The 26,876-nt window shown below is 46.4% G+C and overlaps 2 protein-coding genes across 2 annotated transcripts in view; one reads left to right on the top strand and one right to left on the bottom strand.

Annotated features, from left to right (window-relative positions):
* Nucleotides 1-8,176, bottom strand: part of LOC118234410 (retinoic acid receptor beta-like) — a 26,445-nt gene extending 18,269 nt beyond the window's left edge. The window contains exon 1 of the mRNA XM_035430924.1: nt 7,391-8,176. Coding sequence (XP_035286815.1) covers nt 7,391-7,544 — 154 coding nt within the window. The 5' untranslated portion in view covers nt 7,545-8,176. The remainder of the gene's footprint in view (nt 1-7,390) is intronic.
* A 3,186-nt stretch (nt 8,177-11,362) lies between these two features.
* On the top strand, nt 11,363-12,582 carry LOC118234259 (extensin-like). Its single transcript, XM_035430673.1, has 3 exons — nt 11,363-11,368; nt 11,716-11,997; nt 12,136-12,582. Exons 1-3 carry the CDS (start codon nt 11,363-11,365, stop codon nt 12,580-12,582), a joined length of 735 nt encoding a protein of 244 aa, XP_035286564.1.
* The last annotated feature ends 14,294 nt before the right edge of the window (nt 12,583-26,876 follow it).

The raw sequence follows: 26,876 nt of genomic DNA, 5'->3' as shown, positions 1-26,876 counted from the left end.
AGCTTCACAGTCCGATACAGATACATAACGCTGAGCTTCACAGTCCGATACAGATACATAACGCTGAGCTTCACAGTCCGATACAGATACATAACGCTGGGCTTCACAGTCCGATACAGATACATAACGCTGAGCTTCACAGTCCGATACAGATACATAACGCTGAGCTTCACAGTCCGATACAGATACATAACGCTGAGCTTCACAGTCCGATACAGATACATAACGCTGAGCTTCACAGTCAGATACAGATACATAACGCTGAGCTTCACAGTCCGATACAGATACATAACGCTGAGCTTCACAGTCCGATACAGATACATAATGCTGAGCTTCACAGTCAGATACAGATACATAACGCTGAGCTTCACAGTCCGATACAGATACATAACGCTGTGCTTCAGTCCGATACAGATACATAACGCTGAGCTTCACAGTCAGATACAGATAGCAGATAACCTGATGTTGGAAATAACGTTTCAAACCCCTGTAACCACATTTGCATCGCTGTAGCTAGCGAATAGGCATTTAACTGAAATGATGTTGTGTCCTCAGAATGTGTTCGGATGGCTTGCGGAAGTTGGGAAAAGAGTTCTAAAAACACTACAGTAAGCGCATGTATGGGGGGGGGGGGGGGGGGGGGGGCTGGCTGAATGACTGACTGTGTGTGAAGGGGGCTTGGCTGAACCAAAGATTTAAACAGCACATAGTAATATTTTATGATTATTAAGAAAGGGGGATTATTATTCCCCTAGTTTGACTTGGCATTAGTTAGATCAGAATAATAATCATAACTGAACTGTGTTTTTGGCTATGAATAACTGTACGAAATAAGCATTGTACCTCATTGAACCTGTGTTTTGTAGTTCTAATGACCATGATATGCACTTTTGTACATTGCTATGGATAAAAGCGTCTGCTAAATAAATGTAATGTAATGAAAGTAAATCAAAATATTTTGGCTTCATTATGCAACTATGGCAGGACAAACACAAACACACACAAACACACACACACACGCACGCACACACATACACACACATGCACACACACACTCACACACACACAGACTTGCAAACACATGCGCCCACACAGACAGGGTGGAGAGGAAATGATCCCAGTTCACCCAGAGTACAGCAAATTAGAAACAGCTTGAACAGCCCTAACCCCACAGCAGTATGAGTTTCATTAGGGCTGTTATTTAGAAGCTTTAAAACATCCCAGAGTGAAGGAGAGAGAGGGGGAGAGAGAGATAAAGACAGACCTGGAAAAAGACATACTTTTCTGTCTAGCTTTCAAAAAAAGAAAGGAAAAGAAAAAAGCGTGGGTCTGTTTTTCATCGGGGTCCCCATGATGACTGAAGCAGGAGCTGACTAGACCCCGCCCACCACTGAGGCATGCTGGGAGTCAAGGTCCATGCCTTGATGCATGCTGGGAGTAAAACTCTGAGGCATGCTGGGAGTAAAGCTCTGAGGCATGCTGGGAGTAAAGCTCTGAGGCATCCTGGGAGTAAAGCTCTGATGCATGCTGGGAGTAAAGCTCTGAGGCATGCTGGGAGTAAAGCTCTGATGCATGCTGGGAGTAAAGTTCTGATGCATGCTAGGAGTAAAGCTCTGAGGCATGCTGGGAGTAAAGCTCTGAGGCATGCTGGGAGTAAAGCTCTGAGGCATGCTGGGAGTAAAACTCTGAGGCATGCTGGGAGTAAAGCTCTGATGCATGCTGGGAGTAAAACTCTGAAGCATGCTGGGAGTAAAGCTCTGATGCATGCTGGGAGTAAAGCTCTGATGCATGCTGGGAGTAAAACTCTGAGGCATGCTGGGAGTAAAGCTCCACACTCAGAGGCATGCTGGGAGTAAAGCTCTGATGCACGCTGGGAGTAAAGTTCCACACTCAGAGGTATGCTGGGAGTAAAGCTCTGATGCATGCTGGGAGTAAAGCTCCACACTCAGAGGTATGCTGGGAGTAAAGCTCTGAGGCATGCTGGGAGTAAAGCTCTGATGCATGCTGGGAGTAAAGCTCTGAGGCATGCTGGGAGTAAAGCTCTGGGGACGATGCAGATTTTCAGACATTAAGGTTCTGCATATCTAAGCAACGGCGCCAGTTATGAGCACGGGGTTACGAATGTGAGGGCCACCAGGGGAGGGGGGGTCATGGGTTTGAACTCAATGAGGTTTTGGCACTCAAGTGCATACCCCACATCCTTGCCCCCCCAAGAATAAGCCTGCTGTAGCCCCACAGAACACAGAGACAGACCTGCCCATGCCCCCCACACACACTCCCCCGCAAATTCTACCCTGACAATGCAACAGGTGTGAGCCCCCTTCAAAGCTCAAGTAACACCAGGAAATTAAAGAGACAGTGAGAGAGAGATAGAAATGGCTTCTTGCATTATATATATAATAAAAATGGGAATACAATTATGATTTGTCTCAATGTTGGGATGGGGAATTCTGCTCCTGTAGAGCAGCAGTGTTGGGAAGGGGAATTCTGCTCCTGTAGAGCAGCAGCGTTGGGAAGGGGAATTCTGTTCCTTTGGGGCAGCAGCGTTGGGAAGGGGAATTCCTTCCTTTTGGGGCAGCAGCGTTGGGAAGGGGAATTCTGCTGCTGTAGAGCAGCAGCGTTGGGAAGGGGAATTCTGCTCCTGTAGAGCAGCAGTGTTGGGAAGGGGAATTCTGCTCCTGTAGAGCAGCAGCGTTGGGAAGGGGAATTCTGTTCCTGTAGAGCAGCAGCGTTGGGAAGGGGAATTCCTTCCTTTTGGGGCAGCAGCGTTGGGAAGGGGAATTCTGCTGCTGTAGAGCAGCAGCGTTGGGAAGGGGAATTCTGCTCCTGTAGAGCAGCAGCGTTGGGAAGGGGAATTCTGTTCCTGTAGAGCAGCAGCGTTGGGAAGGGGAATTCTGTTCCTTTTGGGGCAGCAGCGTTGGGAAGGGGAATTCCTTCCTTTTGGGGCAGCAGCGTTGGGAAGGGGAATTCTGCTGCTGTAGAGCAGCAGCGTTGGGAAGGGGAATTCTGTTCCTGGTGGGAGCAGCAGCGTTGGGAAGAGGAATTCTGTTCCTGGTGGGAGCAGCAGCGTTGTTGTCTCCCGTAAGGGAGGAAGTTCCTGTCTGCGCAAGCTCTGATTGGACAGCGTGAAAGTATACTGGGAAAGGGGATGGGGGTGTGATTAGGCCAGATCACAAGCGTATTAGTGTGGCCGTGGTGCGTAAATAACCTGCTGTAATCCCCCCCCAAGAGCATGTGCACTGGATCAGGGGCCCAAAGAGTTGTAACATATATGGACATGTACACACACTCGCTCACACACACACACACACACACTTACACATGTACACACACTCGCTCACACACACGCACACACACACACTTACACATGTACACACACTCGCTCACACACACACACACACACACTTACACATGTACACACACTTGCTCACACACACACACACACACACACACACTTACACATGTACACACACTTGCTCACACACACACACACACACACTTACACATGTACACACTCTCACACACACACACACTTACACATGTACACACACTTGCTCACACACACACACACACTTACACATGTACACACACTTGCTCACACACACACACACACACACACTTACACATGTACACACACTCTCACACACACACACACACACACACACTTACACATGTACACACACTTGCTCACACACACACACACACACACACTTACACATGTACACACACTTGCTCACACACACACACACACACACACGCACACACTTACACATGTACACACACTTGCTCACACACACACACACACTCGCTACAGGGAGATCGTAGAGAGGCGGCTTTCAGAACATCTCCAATAATTCTTGCCTCCACAGCGGGGGTCACTGTGAGCAGAAACCTGCCATTCCCTCCAGAAACAAGCCTAAATCTTCTGCTTCAGAATCACCGTGGCAACCATCAGCACCTGCTTCAGATCTGCGGGTCTGTGATGGTCCAAACATTCTATGGTTCGGTAAGCGAAGCCTCACCCTTCTCCAGTTCTCTTTCACTCACTGGATACTGCTAAACCACTGGATTGTGTCTGTAAGACTGAAACTGTTCTGTAAGACTGAGACTGATCTGTAAGTTGGAGACTGATCTGTAGGGCTGAGACTGATCTATAATACTGGTACTGATCTGTTACTGAGACTGATCTGTAAAACTGCAACAGATATGTAAGACTGATACTGTTCTGTAAAACTGCAACAGATATGTAAGACTGATACTGTTCTGTAAAACTGGGACTGATTTATAAGACTGATACTGTTCTGTAAAACTGGGACTGATTTATAAGACTGATACTGTTCTGTAAAACTGGGAGTGATCTACAAGACTGTGATTCATCTGTTCTGCCAGACAAAAAGAAAAAATGGCGACATTCAGCTTTTAGGCCATCGGTGGAAGACAGACAGCGATGCTCCACCACTCTACCTTTCTGTCTCCTGCTTTTTTACCAGGATGTACAAAATATCCATTTAAACTCGCCTGTCAGCGGGAGATCGGTAAAAATACAGCTGTATTGTCCTGCAGGCCAGAGTACAAAATTTTACAGAAAATGGAGCTATGGGGCTCGTTTGCTGCCAGTATTTTTAATTATCATATGAAGAAGGAACGGAGACAAGTGGGCAAACATTGAATAGGCAGTGAAGAGCACTGCAGGAAATTGAAAACGAGATACAAAAGGTTCTATATTTTATCTCCTTTGGGTCATAGTAATCTCAGGGTAACCCGCTCTGAGGTAAATTATTTTATTTTTTCATTAACCCACACAAGTGGTTCAAGGTCAATAGAACAGGATCGGGAAACAGCACGGTGGTGCAGTGGAGAGCACGTCACATCACAGCCAGAGGGTCCTGGGTTTGAATCCCGGAAGGGGGGAGAGAGGTTGCATGTTCTCCCCGTGCCCGCGTAAGTGCCCTCCTGCAACCTGAAAACATGCAGGGGCATATTCATAGGCATGAAGACTCGCAGACAACCAAAAACGTGTCGATTTCCTGTCTTGTTGACAGAAATATACAAAACGCATCTCCGCAAAACTGAGTAAATGATCAAAATCAAGAACATGTTGCTTTATCTGCCTTCGTAGAGATTCAGACAAACGGAACGTACGGAGCAAGCCGTTTTAGCATTTCATTTCTAGAGGATATCTCAAATTCAAATTCTAACTAGTTAGAATGCAAATCCTTGATATCAGAAATTCAATTGTAACTAGTTATAATGTGTATTTCTGATATCTGAAATTTGATTTTAACTAGATAAAATGCATATTCTTGATATCGGAAATACTATTTTAACTAGTCAGATTGAAAACGTTTTTCTCATTAATTTCAAAAATGCCAGTTTCTGATATCATAAAATCAGTTACTGATATCAACAATATAATTTCAACTAGATAAAAAATCTATTTCTGATATCATGATAAAATTAAAAAATTTGGAATTCTTGATATCAGGAATTCAATTTTAACTAGTTAAAATTGGAATTCTTTATCAATAAGAGAATTTCAACTAGTTTTAATTATGTCTAATTTTAACTAGTTAAAATACAATTCTTCATATCAAAAATGAAAGGTCCCATTGAAATGAATTGGGGAACGCTTGAATTATAACTAGTTACAATTGAATTTCTGATATCTAGAATTTGCATTCAAACTAGTTAGAATTGTATTTGTGATATATTCTAGAAATGATTTAAAGCTAAAACGGCTTGCCATACAGAGGCATTCTGTCCAACAGCTGTAACGTGCTCTGCCTCTGGATCGATAGGCGTTTCAGCTCCACCACAAACAGTGATATCAGACAGCGGCATTCAGCGTAGATTAATTATATGTGCAAAAATCTGAAAAAAAATCGCCTTTACTCGAGCAGAAAAAGAAAGGGATTTTGCACTCTGTCATCGTGGATGAGAACCTTGCTATATGACAGAAAACACTGATGACAATGACTTAAAAATCGCGAATAATTTCCCCAAATTATTATTACCCCTTGCGATAACCAGTTGGTACAACAGTTCAAATAAAATCTGACAACTTTAAAGGGTATGACCTAAATAATTTCAGAGTAATCCCATTTCTTTCGCTTGCAGCGAGTTACAGGCGACACTGAAATGCAGATGTAATTGAGTAAAACTTAACGTATAAATAAATGTGTTGATTTCAGTGTGAAGACAGATTAAACGCGTGGGATTCATTAATAAAAGGGACTAACGTGGCTCACTTAAGTTATTTTATTGTTGTTTTAATTCGTTTTAGTGTAAAACTATTTTCCTCGCTCGCAAGCTTCTGATAACGGCCACCTGCTATTGATTTATGGCCCGGAACAGCGTGACTAACAGCTCGCCGCAACTTTGTACTTTCATCTTAGCCGAAGTCTCGTTATCAGAAATAAATCACGGGGGTTAAAGTTGTCCAGGGCACTTCCCTTGTAAATCGTGCTCTCACAATAACGCTTTTGCTTACGTAAATGTAGCGTAGCCTATATCCCATAACAGTCTATGAACGGTTAGGCTATATCCTTGACTGGGTGCGTCTCTGGGCTGATTTGATCGTCTGCAAGTATAAATTCATGCATGATGCTATGTATGGCAGTCTTGGGAAACGGGGGGAAAGCGTATGTGGAGAAAGTATTGCATTAGTTCCACTGAAATTCTGCCAGCGAGTTTGTCTAAAAACAGCCCCGTCTACCAAATGTTGTTTGAAATGTAGGGGAAACAATGAAGCCTACATCCGTGTAGAGTACACCAGTGGGCGCGTGCTGCTGGCGCGTAGTAGTCCGCACCAAACGGGAGGCGACCCGTCCTTTCTTCTGTTTACCTTTGGCATTTCTGAGCCCCGTGTCTGGAAGGAGCATCGCGCTACAGCACGTGCGTCTCCACACTTTGCGCCAGGGTGATTAATGTCTGGCAAGGCTATAGGGACACCTGTGTCTGTGCACCAAAAAGACTACAATACAAACAAGTGAGACTTATGTGTCGCTCTGTGTGAAAGATTGCATGACAGTTCACTTGTAATAGGAATTTTAATTTTGCCCGCTTGACAGACAGACAGACACACACACACATACACGCACACAACAAATAGGAGCACGGATCCAAACCCTCGCGCCGATACAAATAACGTACATTTGGGTAACTATGTTTCAGTGGAACTGTCATAAATCATACATACATTAAACCTAAAACAACTACGGAGAGAGAGCGGGGATCTTCGTCGTAGATGAAACGAGCAAGTCAGCAAGTGCTGCAATATTTAGTGAGATATACAAGTAGATCAGACGGGCGCTTAAGACTGTTGACAAATACAGATATGATGGGCAATACGAATGAGTTTAGGTACAAAGAGAAGGAAATGGGGACCTACACTGAGTGCATCGGCGATGCCGCCAGTCTCTCTGCGTCAGCCCGGAGAAACGCGCCTTCAGATTCCTCCCCTGCACCATGCACGACGGGCTCGCGGAGTAGAAATCCAGCATCTGCCCCGTGCTCACCGCGAGAACATCCATGCAGTCAAACATGATGTCCCCCTGTGCGATAGTCTGAAAATGCAGAGCCTTTTCTTCCTCCTTTTAGGTCTGCAGGGAAAACGGTCGCAGAAGTGGACCCAACTCCATCAAACTCTGCACTCGGTTTTGGCACGTAAATTCTCGGTCCCTTTCCCGCACTGGAATCATGAGTTATGACAGTCGACGTTTCTAAAAGCTGGTAATTGATCCAAATGCTCACTTGCCATTTCCCATGCAGTCCTAGATGCAGCGGGTTTAGGGGTTTCAGCGATTGACCCCCTCCGTGATATCCCGGCGCGTTTATCTTAAGGTGGTTTCGCACGTCCCGTCCCGCACGGTTACCTACTCGGAGGGACCCAGTCCCGGATCACGCGCGCTGAATTGAAATATGTTTAAATATTTTATAAATAAGGCGGCTCGCTTTTTAAAAGCATATCGCCCCCTTCGATGACGAATGTGTTATCCAGCCTATACGCAGTTCATTTCCTTCTAGTTTTGTCACAAGGAATGAACGATTGAATTGCCTAATATATGCGCGTGAACTTTCTGTGAACCCTTCCCAGGCTGCTAACCTTCAAATGACCCGAGCGATCTGACATCACGCAGTCCCAGCATTCTCCTACAGCTCCGCAGCGCGAGGCAGGCGAGCAGGAGAAGCGCTGCCCGGCGCGCGCACTCTTCTTTCCCCCTGGAAAGAACGATTTTACCCGGTACGTTTTCTCCTTAAAAACGTTACCCAACATTTCTTTGCGAACATAAATTTAACAGTGCATGAATGTTTTCATTTTTATTTTATACAGGATATAGTTTTTTGGCCTCTCCATTCTCAATGTTAGTAATCTAGGAAATAACGCAATTACTTTTGCGGAGGAAAACTGGGATAAACTGGCAACAAAATCGATCAGTATAGCCTCTTAACATAAATATCCTGATTTCATTAGGCTAATGTAGAAATCTTTGCCTGTACAATTGAGCTGCAGCCGTTATAGCCAATTACAAACTTAACAAATGAAGTTCATAGGCTAACCCATGTCACAGGCACCAATGCATGTTTTGCAACAAACTAGTAAATTAGCTGTTTTAGTCCGTGTAGAGTACATGACACGCAGTACTTAACCATTAAGTAAACTGACGTTGCTTTATATATATATATATATATATATATATATAAGTTTTTTGTTTTGTTTTTAATACTGAAATCGCCTCTTGTCAGTGCAGGTCTATTGCTCAGTAAAAACAGTGCGTACTGTGTCAGTATGCGGGCCGTGCAAAAGTCACGGAGCAGTATAACGAGTTTTTTTATTGTTTGGGCATGCACCAACATAACCGTGCCAATGTTTATTAGTCATTTTATGGGGACTGACAAAACAACAACTTCCAGTTGCACCAGACAGTTAATGTGCAACACCCAACTGACCCCACTCCGTGCCGCCCACGGTTAAGGAGAGACAATTGCAATGATTAAAGTACTGTTTATAATCAGTAATACAATTACGATAACCTAAATTTATTACTTGGTTTAGTCCCACAGAATAAAAGCAGTACAGTCTGCATGAAAATTTTACTTTATGTACAAGCAATTGTGTGAGGGGAGGTGGTACAAAGGTTTGCTGTGAGTTTGTTTTGGTTGGATTACTTATGTAATTAGAGTACTAAGAGTCTGGCTATGTCGACCTACTGTGGTACTATGAACCTGATGATTTAACCTACAATATAAGGTTAAAATGCTTAGATTAACCTTACGGTACTATGAGCCTGACCAGGTTGACCTTACAGTACTATGAGCCTGACCAGGTTAACCTTACAGTACTATGAGCATGACCAGGTTAACCTTACAGTACTATGAGCCTGACCAGGTTAAACTTACAGTACTTTGAGCCTGACCAGGTTAACCTTACAGGGAAAATGGTTCTGAAAGAGTTCTTTGGCTTGTCTCCAAAGAGGAACCATCTATGGGAGGTGTCCAAAGTGTGAAAGCTCTCAGATTGAGCCATTTTGCCTGACATAGAATCCTTGAACTAGAGAGGGTTCCTCTGTGGCGATGCAGATGTGCCCATTGGAATACATTCTTCTGAGAGTGTAGCTTTTCCCAGGGAGAGGGGGTTTCATCCTTAGGCTAAATCAGGAAGAACACAGGAAACATATTTGCCGTTGACAGCCTCGCTCGGCACTTTAGTGCCTGGTTTCCCACTCCTGTTCCCAGCGTGTGAATCGGTTTCCACTCCTGTTCCCAGCATGTGAAATGGGTTCCCACTCCTCTTCCCAGTGTGTGAAACGGGTTCCTACTCCTCTTCCCAGTGTGTGAAGCGGGTTCTCACTCCTGTTCCCAGTGTGTGAAATGGGTTCCCACTCCTGTTCCCAGTGTGAAGTGGGTTCCCACTCCTGTTCCTAGTGTGTGAAATGGGTTCCCACTCCTGTTCCCAGTGTGTGAAGTGGGTTCCCATTCCTGTTCCTAGTGTGTGAAATGAGTTCCCACTCCTGTTCCCAGTGTGTGAAGTGGGTTCCCACTCCTGTTCCCAGTGTGTGAAGTGGGTTCCCACTCCTGTTCCCAGTGTGTGAAGTGGGTTCCCACTCCTGTTCCCAGTGTGTGAAGCGGTTCCCCACTCCTGTTCCTTTTCATCCCAAATGATGGCATCTCCCACTTTTCCTTACAGAAAGCCTGGAAAGATGGACTCTGGAGGTGTAAGACTATTTTTGGTGGAGGACAGGGCTAACTATGTCCTACTCAGATCCATGCACAAAGTCTTGAGACTGTAACGGATACAGATTGCCCAGAATTCCTTGCGGGAGGCTTGGATTGGACTGGGGGGGGTGCAGCGGCACAGGCGTTTCTACATGGGGGTGGCACATCCCCCTCCCCACTCCATCCCCACCCCTTCCAAACCCTTTCTCTGGGTCGATTTCTTTTTCTCTCTCCATATTTCTCTATATTCTCTCTCTCTTCCTCTCCCTCTCCCAATACTTTCTTCCTTCTCTCTCTCTCTCCCTCCCTCTCTTACAATCTAGGTAATAATGTTGATGTATTTTTGTCACATCTGGGTTGGGGGTGTGGTTGTGGCCCAACGGTATTGTATGCACAATTTCTCACTCTCTCTCTCTTTCGGTCTCTCTCTCTCTCTCTCTGTCACACTTTTTTTATGCCTCGGCGACAGCACAGCTGTGGCCTGAGGCATTATGTTTTCGGGTTGTCCGTCCGTCCGTCCATCCGTCCCGATTCTCGTGCATGCGATATGTCAGGAACGCCTTGAGGGAATTTCTTCAAATTTGGCACAAACGTCCACTTGGACTCAAGGATGAACTGATTAGATTTTGGTGGTCAAAGGTCAAAGGTCAAGGTCACTGTGACCTCACAAAACACGTTTTTGGCCATAACTCAAGAATTCATATGCTAATTATGACAAATTTTCACACAAATGTCTAATAGGATAAAATGATGAAGTGACGACATTTTATATCCAAACTGGCTACTGGTTGGCGGTGGCATACAACCGTGAGGCGGTATTTCTAGGTTCTCTCTTCTCTTGCTTCCACACACTTTCACCCAATCTCTCTCTGTATCTATCTCTCTCTCTCTCTCTCTCTCTCTCTCTCTGTGAACGCAGGCCTTGGGCCCGGCTCTCTCTCTCTCTCTCTCTCTCTCTCTCTCTCTCTCTGTGAACGCAGGCCTTGGCCCCGGCTCTCTCTCTCTCTCTCTCTCTCTGTGAACGCAGGCCTTGGCTCTGGACGTTGCCGATAGCGATGCGGACGTCGCCGCTCCTCCAGATTGTGCAGATCTGTTTTCTGTGGCTCTTTTCTGTGCGGGCGCAGTGACAGACGGGCGATTCATGCGGATGAAGGTCAGCCCTGTGGGTAATTATGTGACACAGGCGCGGGAAACAATGGGGATGTGATCGCGGGTTCCGTTCGCTGTGACCTCGCGGTCGGGGAAAACACAGGCCCATTCACTGCTCCTCCGACCGCGACCAATCACGGGAGAGACGGCGCAGGCCGCCGCGGCGGGGGATGACATGACTTCACCTCACATGGTGCCCCCGACCTGTCATCTGCGTGACTGCTTAGGCCACACCCGAGACCCCAGACCCGCGACCCCACATCCCAGACCCCAGACCCCACATCCCAGACCCGCGACCCCACATCCCACACCTGAGACCCGAGACCCCAGACCCGCGACCCCACATCCCAGACCCCAGACCCGCGACCCCACATCCCAGACCCCAGACCCGCGACCCCACATCCCACACCTGAGACCCGAGACCCCAGACCCGCGACCCCACATCCCAGACCCCAGACCCGCGACCCCACATCCCAGACCCCAGACCCGCGACCCCACATCCCAGACCCCAGACCCGCGACCCCACATCCCACACCTGAGACCCCAGACCCGCGACCCCACATCCCACACCTGAGACCCCAGACCCGCGACCCCACATCCCAGACCCCAGACCCGCGACCCCACATCCCAGACGCAAGACCCCAAACCACAGACCCCACATCCCAGACCCCAGACCCGCGACCCCACATCCCACACCTGAGACCCCAGACCCGCGACCCCACATCCCACACCTGAGACCCCAGACCCGCGACCCCACATCCCAGACCCCAGACCCGCGACCCCACATCCCAGACCCCAGACCCGCGACCCCACATCCCAGACCCGCGACCCCACATCCCAGACCCCAGACCCGCGACCCCACATCCCAGACCCCAGACCCGCGACCCCACATCCCAGACCCCAGACCCGCGACCCCACATCCAAGACCCCAGACCCGCGACCCCACATCCCACACCTGAGACCCCAGACCCGCGACCCCACATCCCAGACCCCAGACCCGCGACCCCACATCCCAGACCCCAGACCCGCGACCCCACATCCCAGACCCGCGACCCCACATCCCAGACCCCAGACCCGCGACCCCACATCCCAGACCCCAGACCCGCGACCCCACATCCCAGACCCCAGACCCGCGACCCCACATCCAAGACCCCAGACCCGCGACCCCACATCCCAGACGCAAGACCCCAGACCCCAGACCCCACATCCCAGACCTGAGAACCCAGACCGTAAACCGTATAGAGAATACAGCCTCAGACAGCGAGTGGCTCTAAACCGTATAGAGAATACAGCCTCAGACACAGCGAGTGGCTCTAAACCGTATAGAGAATACAGCCTCAGACACAGCGAGTGGCTCTAAACCGTATAGAGAATACAGCCTCAGACACAGCGAGTGGCTCTAAACCGTATAGAGAATACAGCCTCAGACACAGCGAGTGGCTCTAAACCGTATAGAGAATACAGCCTCAGACACAGCGAGTGGCTCTAAACCGTATAGAGAATACAGCCTCAGACAGCGAGTGGCTCTAAACCGTATAGAGAATACAGCCTCAGACACAGCGAGTGGCTCTAAACCGTATAGAGAATACAGCCTCAGACACAGCAGGCCAGCGAGTAGCTCTCTCAGTTCTCTCCTCTCCTCCTCAAAGCCTCTCGATAACGGACAGAGCCCCGCATCGCTCAGACGGAGACGTCAGAGGACAACAAAGTGCTGTTTCTTCTCCTGTTCTTTTTGAAATTCCCAAGGTTACTGATAGAAACAGACAGTCTTCGCACCAGTGAGTGCTGCTCGCACGCCCCAGAGTGCTGTCTGGCTCAGCTGGTGAAGACAGAACCAGCGGAAGAGTGTGCTCTTCCACTCAGAACACTCGCTTGGCAAATTAAAACAGCATGGACCGAGTCCGTTTGGGACGACTGACGGCACTTTATCTTGACCCGACAACTCGTTTGGGTCTGGAAGCCAACAGCCGTTTCCAAAAGCACTAAAATTTCAGCCCCTAGGTTAAGGACTGCAGTGAGGATGCTCCCTTCCACCCCGTTTCACACACTCGGACCTCACAATGTAGGTCGGCGAAGCCTTGAAAATCCCCTTTTTTGCCATCGAGAGGTCATAAATCCAGCCCGGGACGGTCAGTCCTGGTGCTCATGGGCAAGGATGGGAAGGCTTACATTAGAAAAGGGCTCGCTTTCAATCACAGTCCATTCAGAGAATAGTTGGGGTTTTGTATGGAATCATGTTGTGCCTACCAACAATCTTTCGAAAGAGAGCATTTTCTTGATTTATGGTTGCCATGGGGATCATAACCATGGAGACAGCAGGCGGTTGGGGGGGGGGGGGGGGGGTGAAGATTAACGGCTTTTGGAATGTGTGTGTGTGTGTGTTTGTGTGTTCATGTGTGTCTGAGTGTGTCTGCGTGTGTGCGTGTGTGTGTTTGTGTGTTCATGTGTATCTGAGTGTGTCTGCGTGTGTTTGTGTGTGTGTTTGTGTGTTCATGTGTATCTGAGTGTGTCTGCGTGTCTGCGTGTGTGTGTGTGTGTGTGTGTACACGTGTGCCTGAGTGTGTCTGCGTGTGTGCGTGCGTGTGTGTGTGTGTGTGTGTGTGTATTGATTCAGGGGTCCATTTCTTGCAATTCTCCTGGCAAAGTTGCAGAAAAGTAACACGGTTCTTTGCAAAAGGTATATTTTGGCTGCAGATCAACCCCTTGTTTATTTTGATAGTTGATCTGGCAACTGAAAATTCATGGCTAGGTAGAGAGAGAGAGGTGGGGGAACCATGCAGTCCTCCCTGGTGGTTGGAGAGGTGAACTACACCTTCACATAATCCTATAAATTCCTCTAAAGACATTTTTCTGCATCTTAAACAGGTATATCATTTTACAGCAAATTGAGAAATATGTTAACACCATATGTCCTAGTGATGCATATCTTTTTTACTTGTGCTCTTAGTCTTTTTTTTCTTTTAACGTACAGTCACTTAACATGACCCACAAATGTATGAAAAATTCTAGTTTTTCAATTAGAGTAGCTGCTGTGTCCCACACCCAAGCAGGTGCTAAACATAGAGTACCTGAGGTTGCAGGCTTGAATCCCTGGTGGTGGCACTGCTGTTGTACCCTTGAGCAAGGTGCTTGATCACTGTATGTTTCGAACCTTGTTCAGCTGTACTGCACAATGATAGATATGACTGGCCAAGACCCAGCTAGAAACCAATCACACACTGAGCTAAAGACCAAGGTCCTCCAGCCCAGGGAACCAATCACACACTGAGCTAAAGACCAAGGTCCTCCAGCCCAGGGAACCAATCACACACTGAGCTAAAGACCAAGGTCCTCCAGCCCAGGGAACCAATCACATGCTGAGTTAGAGACCAAGGTTAGATGTGTACAGATGTGTTTTAATGGCAATGAAATGATATATAAGACAACAGGAAGAACTACTCACTCACTCTTTAGTGTTCCTGTCTTTTTGTCCTTTCCTCCATCTTTGTGTCCTTCTCTGTCTCTTTGTTTCCCTTTTTCTCTCACATTTTCTCTCTCTTACACACATTTTCTCTCTCTCTCTTTCTCTCTCTGTAGGTACAGTGAGCTCTTGCTGTAATGACGGAAGGCTGTATTGTTTATGCTGTGCTTGGAATTCAGGCCTTTCTCTAAAGAAATCCTGTGACTCCTGCAGAAAACCACACACAAGCACACACACACTCAGACACACACACACACACACACTCAGACACACACACACACACACACTCAGACACACACACACACACACACTCAGACACACACACACACACACACTCAGACACAGACACACACACACACACACACTCAGACACACACACACACACACACTCAGACACAGACACACACAAAACAACTAGACACTTTTCCTTTCTCCATGTAAAGAATGCCTCCTGTTTTCAGTAATAAATCAATAATGCACTTGAAAGGAAAGATGGAGGATTGGGAGTGAGGCTCTCGTTGGGTAGACGAGTGTCAGATTGAATGCACTCTTTCAGCTCTCCTGCTTTCAAAGCTTGGGATGCAGTGAACTCACCAAAAACCTGCTTTCAGAAGCAGTTCCAGTTTCGAGCAGAAAGCAACGCGTTCTGATTCATTTTTTTACCGGGAAAATATTCTGCCTTAAGGTGGAGATTACAGCTGGATTAATTACTCGTCTATGAAACCTATGCACTTGTTGTACGTCGCTCTGGATAAGAGCGTCTGCTAAATGCCTATAATGTAATGTAATGTAATGTCTACAAATATCATCTCTTTTTGCAGAAGTAAACTTGTTTTTTAGAGGTATTCAACAGCTGATCATATATGATTTCAATTTATTATTCTAATTGACTGCTTCTTATTTAATACGCTATTTCATCTAAAGACTTGGTATAGAATTGACTTGTTGGTAGATGCATTTTTATTGATAATTGTCATTTTCATGATAATGATTAAATGAAATCACATAAAATATATTGAGTGTATGTAAGTTAAGTGAGGGGTTGTAGCAGTACCACTTGTCTTCAGCATTCTGAGCGCTGAGCATTTCAACAAGGGCACTGGCTGTTGGAACCACTAGATTCAGAAAATAAACATATTTTTAATCAATCCTCACTTCCCCAAGCTATTGGAGGTTCCACCGAATGGTTGTCCTGAAGCTCAGTACTTTATGAGGAACGGGGAGGGGGGTTATTTTGAGAGTAAGAATGGTGTGACTCACCGGCAGTGAAGGGGAGGCTTGCTCCGCTGGGGGTCTGCTGTGCCTGGTGTCCTGGAAAGATTGTTAAATCCCTGTCGCCTCTCATCCACCATGCACAGGCCCCGTCTTCCCTGACCCCCGGCCCCCCCGCCCTCTCCAGCCGACCGCCTGCACTGTGCTGCTCCTCACTGTTGCTCATTCTGCCCATGCTGATCCACACTTCACATTCGGCGGCCATGTCAAATTTGGCAGGATTACATGGCTCAGAACCCCATTGAGAGGGTAAGTCTGCACCATGGGCGGGAGGGGGGGAGGGAGGTCTATACTGTAGGGGAGTAGATCAATGCTGGGGGGTATAAGTCTGCACTGCAGATACATACAGCGGTTCTGCAGTCTGCACACACGAGCTGCTGCATTTAAACTGTTCAGCTAATAAATAAATAAGCCAATGAAAAGCTAATAATAATAACAAAAAACTAAATGAAAGAAATAATTGGAGAAAATGTTGGGTATTTGGCAAATTGCTCAAAAGTCTTAACACAGGAATCTCAAAACACAAATTACAAATCTAATATTAAGAACCATGCATGCATTCCATTTTTTTCAGCCAGTCCAGTGACAGGATATTTCCACTGTCTTTATTAAATGCTGATGGAAAATATTTTCTTTACCCAGAATTCCATTCAAACCCGGTTCCCTCTGTCCACCCTTACACAATCCTAAGAGCCTAATTTGTTTATGTGCTCAAGGACTGTTCTGGAAAAGGGAAAGCTCGTGGAAAGAATGTTCTAGAGCCTCTTTTCAGAGGAGCCGACAGACACGGGGATGTTGCAGAGGGTCAGAAGCAGGCCTGCTCATCCACATGCCCAAAGCATAGCAATTAAAATGTACTCATTCAATTTAAGGTTAAAATTGATGTCTGTACGTCATCATGATTCTGTGTGAAATGTGTTCCTGTTTTTGAGTACATTGTTGAGTGGCCCTGGGATTGTGTGTGTGTGTGTGTGTGTGTGCATGTGTGTGTGTGTGTGTGTGTGTTTGTGTGTGTGAGTGAGTGTGTGTTTGTGTGGGTGTGTGTGTGTATGTGCATGTGTGTGTGTGTGTGTGTGTGTTTGTGTGTGTGAGTGAGTGTGTGTGTGTGTGTGCATGTGTGTGTGTGTGTGAGTGAGTGTGTGTTTGTGTGCGTGTGCGTGTGTGTGTGCGTGCGTGCGTGTGTGTGTGCGCGTGTGTGCGTGCGTGTGTGTGTGCGTGCGTGCGTGTGTGTGTGAGTGTGCGCGCGTGTGTGTGTGTGTGTGCGCGTGTGTGCGTGCATGTGTGTGCGTGCGTGTGTGTGTGTGAGTGTGCGCGTGTGTGTGTGTGAGTGTGCGTGCATGCATGTGTGTGTGAGTGTGCGTGCGTGCGTGCGTGCGCGTGTGTGTGTGCGCGTGCGTGCGTGCGTGCGTGCGTGTGTGTGTGTGAGTGTGCGTGTGTGTGTGTGTGTGAGTGTGCGCGTGTGTGTGTGTGTGAGTGTGCGTGCGTGCGTGCATGTGTGTGTGTGTGAGTGTGTGTGCGTGTGTGTGTGTGATTAAAGATATTTTAGTGTTTATGAAAGGTTCTGACCACCTGCTGGCTTATACGGTGGCTGGTATGGGACACTAAGGATTTGTGGTCTACTCTAAAGCACATTTATGTGTGTTTATTCACTATTATAAACATAAATTTCAAATTTGGTTTTTGTATCGTGCCTGGAATGCAGTGGCTGCATGAGCCATAGGAAACAGCTCCAACTTTAAAAAGATTAGATGTAATTTTAGACAAATAATCTGACAATACGCACACACACACACGCTGGAGACGTTGCTGTCCAAGCTGCCTTGGAGTTAAGTGTGTAAGGCAGGGGCTGCCAGTTCCTGGAGACCTACTGTCCTGCAGGTTTTCACTACTAACCCTAATTTGCCACACCTGATTCTATTAATTAGCAGCTCAACGAGATCTCCGGCAGTTAAATTAGGTGTGCTTTGTTAGGGTTGGATTGAAAACCAACAGGATGGTAGATGTCAAGGAGCAGGGTTGGGCCGCTCTGGTACAAAATAAAAACTCAAACTGGGAGATTACGTCTGGCCCAGAGTATAGAGGGAAAAAAGATCTGAGGTGGAGGAGAATGCAGTCTTGTCACTACTCTTAAATACCATTGCAGTCTGAAGGACCAGTCCTTAACACTGCTTACTTACCAGGGCCTGTTGGAGAGACCTTTACATCTAATTTTGTGCATTTACTTCGGAGCAAGGTACTCCGTAGGGCCAGCGTGATAATAGTTTTTTATGTGGAGCCTTTCAGAGATGGCTGTAGCACAGTGCTTTTACAGGACCCCTGCATTAGAAGTAGTCACATATAACTTGGTTCTCACCTCTATCTCAGACCACTCAGTCCCTAATTCTGTGTCTTTGTACTTTTGTTATATGGCATTTTTCGCTTGACTTTCGTCTTGTTTCCAGTGTTATTGTTGTGTCTGAAAATATATGCACTGCTGCCCTTCTTGGCCAGGTCTGTCTTGGAAAAGAGATTTTAATCTCAATGGGACTAACCTGGTTAAATAATTAAGTAAATAAATAAACAGAGGTCTAAATTCCAAATGAGAGGCTTCATGCAAGGCATTTGCAGTACCTTCAAAGACACTGTAATCGATCTTTCAAATAGTACGAATTAAGGCTGTTCCATTGTGTGGATGGGCCACATGGTCTGGTATCTGTTAAGGCTCTGTTCCAGTGTTTGGATGGGCCCCATGGTCTGGTATCTGTTAAGGCTCTGTTCCATTGTGTGGATGGGCCCCATGGTCTGGTATCTGTTAAGGCTCTGTTCCAGTGTGTGGATGGGCCCCATGGTGTGGTATCTGTTAAGGCTCTGTTCCATTGTGTGGATGGGCCCCATGGTCTGGTATCTGTTAAGGCTCTGTTCCAGTGTGTCGATGGGCCCCACAAAGTAGTGCTTATGGGAGGGATGGAGGAAAGACCCCCTTGTGGAGGAATGAGAGTACTGCAGGGAGTGTCAATAACACCAGGGAGATATTTCAGTCTAGAGAGAGTGAAGTGTTCCTTTGAATTATTAGTAAGTTATGGTGGGGAAGAGGGGCAGCACTGTCACCTCTCAGCAAGATGGTCCTGGGTTTGAATCCCAGCCTGGGCCTGTCTGTGTGGAATTTGCATGTTCTCTCCGTGTCCACGTGGGTTTCCTCCGGGTACTCCGGTTTCCTCCCACAGTCCAAAGATATGCAGGTAGGCTAACTGGAGACTCTAAATTGCCCATGCGTGTGAGTGTGTATGAATGGTGAGTGAATGATGTGGGTAGCGTGCAATGGATTGGCAGCCTGTCGGGTGTATTCCTACCTCTCCCCCAGTGCACACTGGTATAGGCTCCAGTATCCCCCCATGACCCTGACCTAGATAAGCGGGTATAGATAATGGATGGATGGTGGGAAAGAGAGAGAGAGAGTCAGAGAGACGGTGTCAAAAAGGAAGAGAAACTTGTGGGAATTTTTTTGGGGATTTATTTTATTCGTTTATTTATTTATATCCGGAATGTTCTGCCCTCCGTTTGGGAGGACTGGCCTTTGTTTAAACCGAACCACTGTGCTAAAAAACCCCCACAATGCATTCCAGTTTCCTCCCGTCGGCCGGGCGGGCATCCGCCATTGTGCTGGCGCTGACGGCTTTACGCGGGGCAAAGAGCGAAGGAAAGAACAGAAAGAAAAGAAAAATAAAACCAGAATGTCAACTTCCTCCGTCGCGACAGGGGTAATTTCCATAATGCAGCGAGAGTAGAGGAGAGATGGGCTGGCCAATTTACTCTCCATTCTTACCCAAAATAAGGACTGTTTTTCGTCTTAGTGCCAATGCATTTTCTTACCCTGTGATTTGTTTTTTTCATCTCTAATAGTAAGACCATTTTTCATTTAAATCAAAAACAGACCCACAGTTTTTGCTCAAATAATGTAATGAATATTCATTTATTTTGAATGGTGGTTTGTGAATTGTATTTATTTATTTATTTATTTATTTATTTATTTAAGTATTCTTTAGCTATGAAGATGCATTTTTTAAATAAGTTTACAATGACACAGCCACATGCGCACTAACACACACAAACACACACACAGCCTCACACACATACATGCACACACACACACACTCATGCATACACACATTTTGACATGTACATGTGCATACACTATAAAAGATATTTCTCCATTTAATTAATTTAATAGGATTTTTCCTGAAAAAACCAGAGCCTCTCTCCCCATCTCCCACTCCCCCTCTCCTTCTTTCACTTCCTCTTCTCCCTCACTCCCTCTTGTTTTCATTTCAGGAGTGTGATGGGAGGTGGGTTTGAGGCGTATTAGGATGGAATATAAAGGGTGGATTTTCTGTGTAACTTTGAAAGATTTTGCAGGTTTAATATTGGAACATCAAAAGTCTCTCTCTCAATCCTTCTCTCCTCTGTTTCCCACTCTATTTATCCCCCCGTCATCCCCCTCTTTTTCCCAGTAGGCAAAGCTGTGGATGCTTTCTACTTTTTTCCATTTCAGCCTAAATAATTCATTCAAGTCGTCTCTTTTTTCCAAAATCTTTTCACACTCTTGCTACACTCTCATTACACTTGTCTTTACAAATTAAAATGGAGGCAAGTATAATAGTTTTATTCTGGATTCAGATGTTAGTAACCCCAGAAGAACTTTTAGGTTTTTGATGTTACAGTGATTTTTTGGGAATAGTGGGAAGGAATTATTAAATAAATACATTTTTAGTAATGCACACTGAGATGCATTAATAAAAAAATTAGTTTCACACTAACATCAGTTAAATTGGCGTACACCCACAAACTACACATACTTACACAAACAAATGTCTTTGCAATTACTTTCAAAGCAATAATTTTTTAAAATTTAATTTAATTTTTATTTAATAAAATTTTTTCTCCCATTTTCGTCGTTATACCAATTCCCTGTGTGTATCACACAGTCCTGGTCGATGCGCTATCCTCTGTCGGTCTGGAGAGGGTGTAGACTACCACATGCCTCCTCCGATACATGTGGAGTCGCCAGCCGCTTCTTTTCACCTGACAGCGAGGAGTTTCACTGGGAGAGCGTAACGCGTGCGGAGGTTCATGCTCTCTCCCCCAGATCCCCACCCTGCTGAACAGGCACCCCGACCAACCAGTAGGAGTCGCTAATGCACTCATCAGGACTCATACCCTCACCAGCATCCCACCCACAAACACTGCCAATTGTGTTCGTAGGAACGTCTGACCAAGCCGGAAGTAACGCTGCCGGGGATTGAACCCGGGTCTCTGCAGTGAAAGGCGAGTGCTTATACCACTACACTACCCAGAAGGCCCCTCAAAGCAATATTTTTAACCAATCAAAAGTGCTTATCAAAGCGTCTCTGAGATGACATCACTGGTTTGCCATCTCGGGTGCACTTTGATAATTTAAACAAATTAATTTCTCGGTGAAAACAGATCTTTTCTGAATGAGTTCCAGCTCTGCACAAATTGAAAATAAATGTCTCAGAGATGCAAGAGGAAAACCAGTCGGAGCAGTGTGGTAGCGTAACCACTCGTCACGAGCATCTCAACATAGAGCAGCATCCCAACATAGAGCAGCATCCCAATATAGAGCAGCATCCCAACGTAGAGCAGCATCCCAACATAGAGCAGCATCCCAACGTAGAGCAGCATCCTTTACATAGAGCAGCATCCCAACATAGAGCAGCATCCTCTACATAGAGCAGCATCCCAACGTAGAGCAGCATCCCAACATAGAGCAGCATCTCAACATAGAGCAGCATCCTCTACATAGAGCAGCATCCCAACATAGAGCAGCATCCTTTACATAGAGCAGCATCCCAACATAGAGAAGCATCCTCTACATAGAGCAGCATCCCAACGTAGAGCAGCATCCCAAAATAGAGCAGCATCCCAACATAGAGCAGCATCCCAACATAGAGCAGCATCCTCTACATAGAGCAGCATCCCAACTTAGAGCAGGATCCCAAAATAGAGCAGCATCCCAACATAGAGCAGCATCCTCTACATAGAGCAGCATCCCAACGTAGAGCAGCATCCTCTACATAGAGCAGCATCTCAACATAGAGCAGCATCCCAACATAGAGCAGCATTCTCTGTCCATGTGTTCCTGGAAGTCCGATCTCCCAGGGGAACTTTACAGTAACGTCCTTCATGAGAACACAAGACCGAACCTGTCGTTCTTGGCATTGAGAAACACACACAGTCTATTTATACATCTGGCTTATAGACTGAAGAGATTCAAGTTAAGCAGCATTTTTGCACCATAGTACCAGTGGGAATCAAATCTGTAAGTTTCAGCAGGAAGAACATACCAGCTGGAGGTCGAACAGGTGCTGAACATGGCATTGTGAAAATCTGCGTGTGTGTGTCCTGTGTATGTGTGTGCGCGCATGTGCATGTGTGTGTGTACACAAATAATTACAAACACAACACAGAAGTTTCAGAGAAATAGGAATCTAACTTCTGAAAGCAGAAGCAAAATTTTTAAATCCAGGGGACAGAAAAGCTACTTCGAGCAATCAATTCATTAAATATGATTAGGATAATCTGTATTGCCCCCAGCATGTGGACTAGCTTGGCCTACTCTTCAGAAATAATTGGCTCTCATCTCCTGTAATTTGCATGCTTTTCCGTGCTGCTTTCTGAGAAACGGGCTACTTTGGAGAGGAAGAGCGTTGCAGCGATGGCTCACTTTTGCAGAGCTGAATACACAACCGGCTCTTTGTATTCTTCACTATTTTAATACCTTAATTCATCCCGTCCGCAATTTAAACCTTAATTTGGCCATTTGATGAAGCATCTTGGATTTAGCCATGCCTAATATTTGTCTGCTGTCCTAGTTCCAATAAAATGTGGAAATTTTGCATTTATAAAAATGCATTCACAGGTAATATATAAATACATACGTACATATATATATATATAGAGAGAGAGAGAGAGTCTGTGAGCGCAGTGGGTAAAGCTGTTTGAAAGGCCCTGTTTTACTCTTGACAGAGTTTAGCACACATCCCAGCCTGGCGATGAGCCAATTCATTGTGCTTTTGAAAACAAAATCTAATTTGTCCTCCTTGGTGGACAGAGAAAACAACTCTCCTCACTCTCCTACACTTTTCTACTTTTCCTCATTCTTTCTCACCTTTTGCCTGTTTCTTTCTGTTTCATTAACTCTCCTTATCCTTCCAGTTCTCTCTCCATCCTTCTCTCTCTCCTCCTTGACCTACGTTTCGCTCGCCCAGTGAGCACTCTTCTATACTACACTATGCTTCTGTGAAGCACTGTTCACCATGGTTCCAGTAAGGCTGCTGGACCTTCTCATAACAGGCTGTAATCAGTCAGGAATGCCTCAAATCGTTTCCATATGGCCAGTGCTCCCCCAAAGCAGCTCCCCCCATTTAGCCTGGCCCAAACCGTAAAGGGGCTGCCCCCCGCCCCCCCCCCCCCCCCCCCCCCCCCATTTAGCTGGGCCCAAACCGTAAGGGGGCTGCACAGAGTACAGATTAACTGTTACCGAAGCATACAAACACACATACACACTCATTCACATACACATACACACAAACTTATTCACATGTACTTACAAATGCAAACACACACACTCATTCACGTACACGTACAAATGCACACAAACACGCACACGCACCCAAATACACATGCATGTACACAGACATACACACACATTTGTGGGTTTTTTTTTTCTTTTTTCCCCACTTTCTTTCAACCAATGAAATTACAGGATATTTTCGCTCTCGTATTTTGTCCAGAATTGAAAAGATTATTATTATTTTTTACAGAATTCCATTCAGCCCTGCTCTCTCTGCCCACCGTCCCACAATCGCTCAAGGCTAATTGCAGAACCGGCTCAAGGACTGTTCTGGAAAGAATGTTCAAGATGGTCTTTTCAAGTGGACAGGCCTAGGCAGAGTTGTTACATCAGGGCAAAGGCAGGACAACACAAGAGCTCTTGGAAAAACTATATATATATATATAGGGTGGGGGGAGGGGCATAGAGCACAGAAGAGCATGAGTCCTCAATGTCCAGGTCATTTACAGTGAAAGCAAATCTTTTCAAGATTTTCTATTATAAATCTTTTTTTTTTTTTAAAGAAAAGGGGGACAGCGTGCCCTCCTTAAGAATTGTTCTGTTATTCAGATCGCAGTTCACAGAGTTCTGCTGTGAGCGCTTTATAGCTCGAGCAAACGTTGACAGTTGGCCGCCGTTTTGGACAAAGCCAGACGGCCTCTCGCGAGTTCAGCATTCCAAACCCTCGGAAAATGGCCGACGTTCACAGGTCTAGCCGAAACTTGGGAGGCGCATCTTCACGGCAGAGCAACCATAAGCTTGTTGTGTCCAGTACGGTGTGTTACTCACCCCTTCAGCTGTGCTTCTAGATTGGTGCAAGTCTGCTAACATTTAGTGCTTTATTGACGTGGCAGTCTCACTCGCTGGCCCGGCAATACTGTTAGCCAGGTTAGCTAATGTTGCTGTTAGCCAGGTTAGCTAATGTTGCTGTTAGCCAGGTGTGCTACTGTCACCGTTAGCCAGGGCTGCTACTGTCACCCTTAGCCAGGCCTGCTACTGTCGCCGTTAGCCAGGTGTGCTACTGTTGCTGTTAGCCAGGTGTGCTACTGTCGCCGTTAGCCAGGTGTGCTACTGTCGCCGTTAGCCAGGTGTGCTACTGTCACCGTTAGCCAGGGCTGCTACTGTCGCCGTTAGCCAGGCCTGCTACTGTCGCCGTTAGCCAGGCCTGCTACTGTCGCCGTTAGCCAGGTATGCTACTGTCGCTGTTAGCCAGGTGTGCTACTGTCGCTGTTAGCCAGGTGTGCTACTGTTGCTGTTAGCCAGGCCTGCTACTGTCGCTGTTAGCCAAATCTGCTACTGTTGCTGTTAGCCAGGTGTGCTATTGTCGCTGTTAGCCAGGTCTGCTACTGTTGCTGTTAGCCAGGTGTGCTATTGTCGCTGTTAGCCAAATCTACTACTGTTGCTGTTAGCCAGGTCTGCTACTGTTGCTGTTAGCCAGGTGTGCTACTGTTGCTGTTAGCCAGGTGTGCTACTGTTGCTGTTAGCCAGGTCTGCTGCTGTCGCTGTTAGCCAGGTGTGCTACTGTTGCTGTTAGCCAGGTGTGCTACTGTTGCTGTTAGCCAGGTGTGCTACTATTGCTGTTAGCCAGGGCTGCTACTGTCATTGTTAGCCAGATGTGCTACTGTCATTGTTAACCAGGTGTGCTACTGTTGCTGTTAGCCAGGTCTGCTGCTGTCGCTGTTAGCCAGGTGTGCTACTGTTGCTGTTAGCCAGGTCTGCTGCTGTCGCTAGCATAAATATGATTGACACACTTATGTTTCTTCTTCATTGTAAGTGAATGTTCACAGATTTACATGACCCCAACACCCCACCAACACACACGCCTGTACACAGTCTTTACCGCCATTATCACTCAGACTATCAATTCTCACAGCCCAGTGGATGTGTACACAGTCTTTACCGCCATTATTAGTCAGACTAAGCCATTGTCGATTTTGCTTATTGTCCTTTATTTGTTATTAATATCCTATGTGTTTTTCAAATATAGTCGTTTAAATAATAAAATATATATTACGTTACATTGCGACTATAATGAATGTTGTGAGATTAAACTGCAATATAGCGGACAGTTTAGTAAACTGTAAAATGAACGAGCAAAATGTCTGTTTCAGTTGCTTCTCCGCTCCAAGTCTACCATTTGGTATGTTATATAGAACCTAGATGACTACAAGCGATGCTTCCACAGAGTAAGTTAGCCTAGCGCTGACCCCCCTCCTCCGGCTGCCGGACTGGCTATGATGCAGCGTAGCAGATTCAGCTCTGAGCTGCAGCTCAGTGGTGGTTGTGCTGATGTCTCAGAGGGACTCTGTTTTCTCTGCACGCTGAGCTCTGATCGACTGAAGGTGCTAGACAGGTGCTGGATACAATTCGCCCGAGTACAAAAATGTAGGCCCCAGCACCCCCCCCACCCCCCCCCACCCCCCCCCCCCCCCCCCCCCACCCAGCTCCTCACGTAGGCTTGGTGTTCTGAATGCCAAGTTATTCAGTGCATTCAAGATATTGTACAGTGTGCATTCATATACAGGCTGTAAACAGCTAGGTTCTGTAAAAATGTCCACATTAAAATAATATTCCCTCTATGAAGTACCGAGGTTGAGTTGTTTGTTTTGTAAATGTGGCCTCTGTCCCTTCAGTAAAATACCGGTGAGGTTCTCTGGCACTCCAGTGCACTGCAGCCTCCTGCAGAACTGACTTCACACGAGACACGCACTCTTAAAAACTCAGTTACAGGGACTAGTAGAGAGCAGACGAAGAGCGCAGGAAACACAGCAAAGCGAAAAGAAAGACTAATTATTTCCTTCTGCTGCCGCGAAGCACGTTTCCTTTGGATGAATTTATCGGAGAGCCCTGCCACCTAGTGGCAAGCGGACGCAACTACATGATGAACATGCTGGACGTGCATCCACAGCATCACTGGCGTGTAGTGCAGACATGTATGCCAGTTTCTCCTGTAGTACTCTGACCTGTGCCCTGTCACTTAACCGCCAATAAAATTAAATCTGGACCACATACAACCGGGACCTCTGCCTCTTGTAAGAACTTATGCAGCCCTTAAAATCTGTAAATTAACATTAATAAATAGGTTGCCAGAAGTAATCTTCTTCAGATGCAGACTCAAGGAAGGGTTTACATTGGAGATGGTGAAGACCACAGCAAAAGCACAAAAATGAA

This window comes from Anguilla anguilla, chromosome 8, assembly GCF_013347855.1.
Source record: "Anguilla anguilla isolate fAngAng1 chromosome 8, fAngAng1.pri, whole genome shotgun sequence".
Classification (NCBI taxonomy): domain Eukaryota; kingdom Metazoa; phylum Chordata; class Actinopteri; order Anguilliformes; family Anguillidae; genus Anguilla; species Anguilla anguilla.
This window is presented reverse-complemented; position numbering and strand designations above follow the sequence as displayed.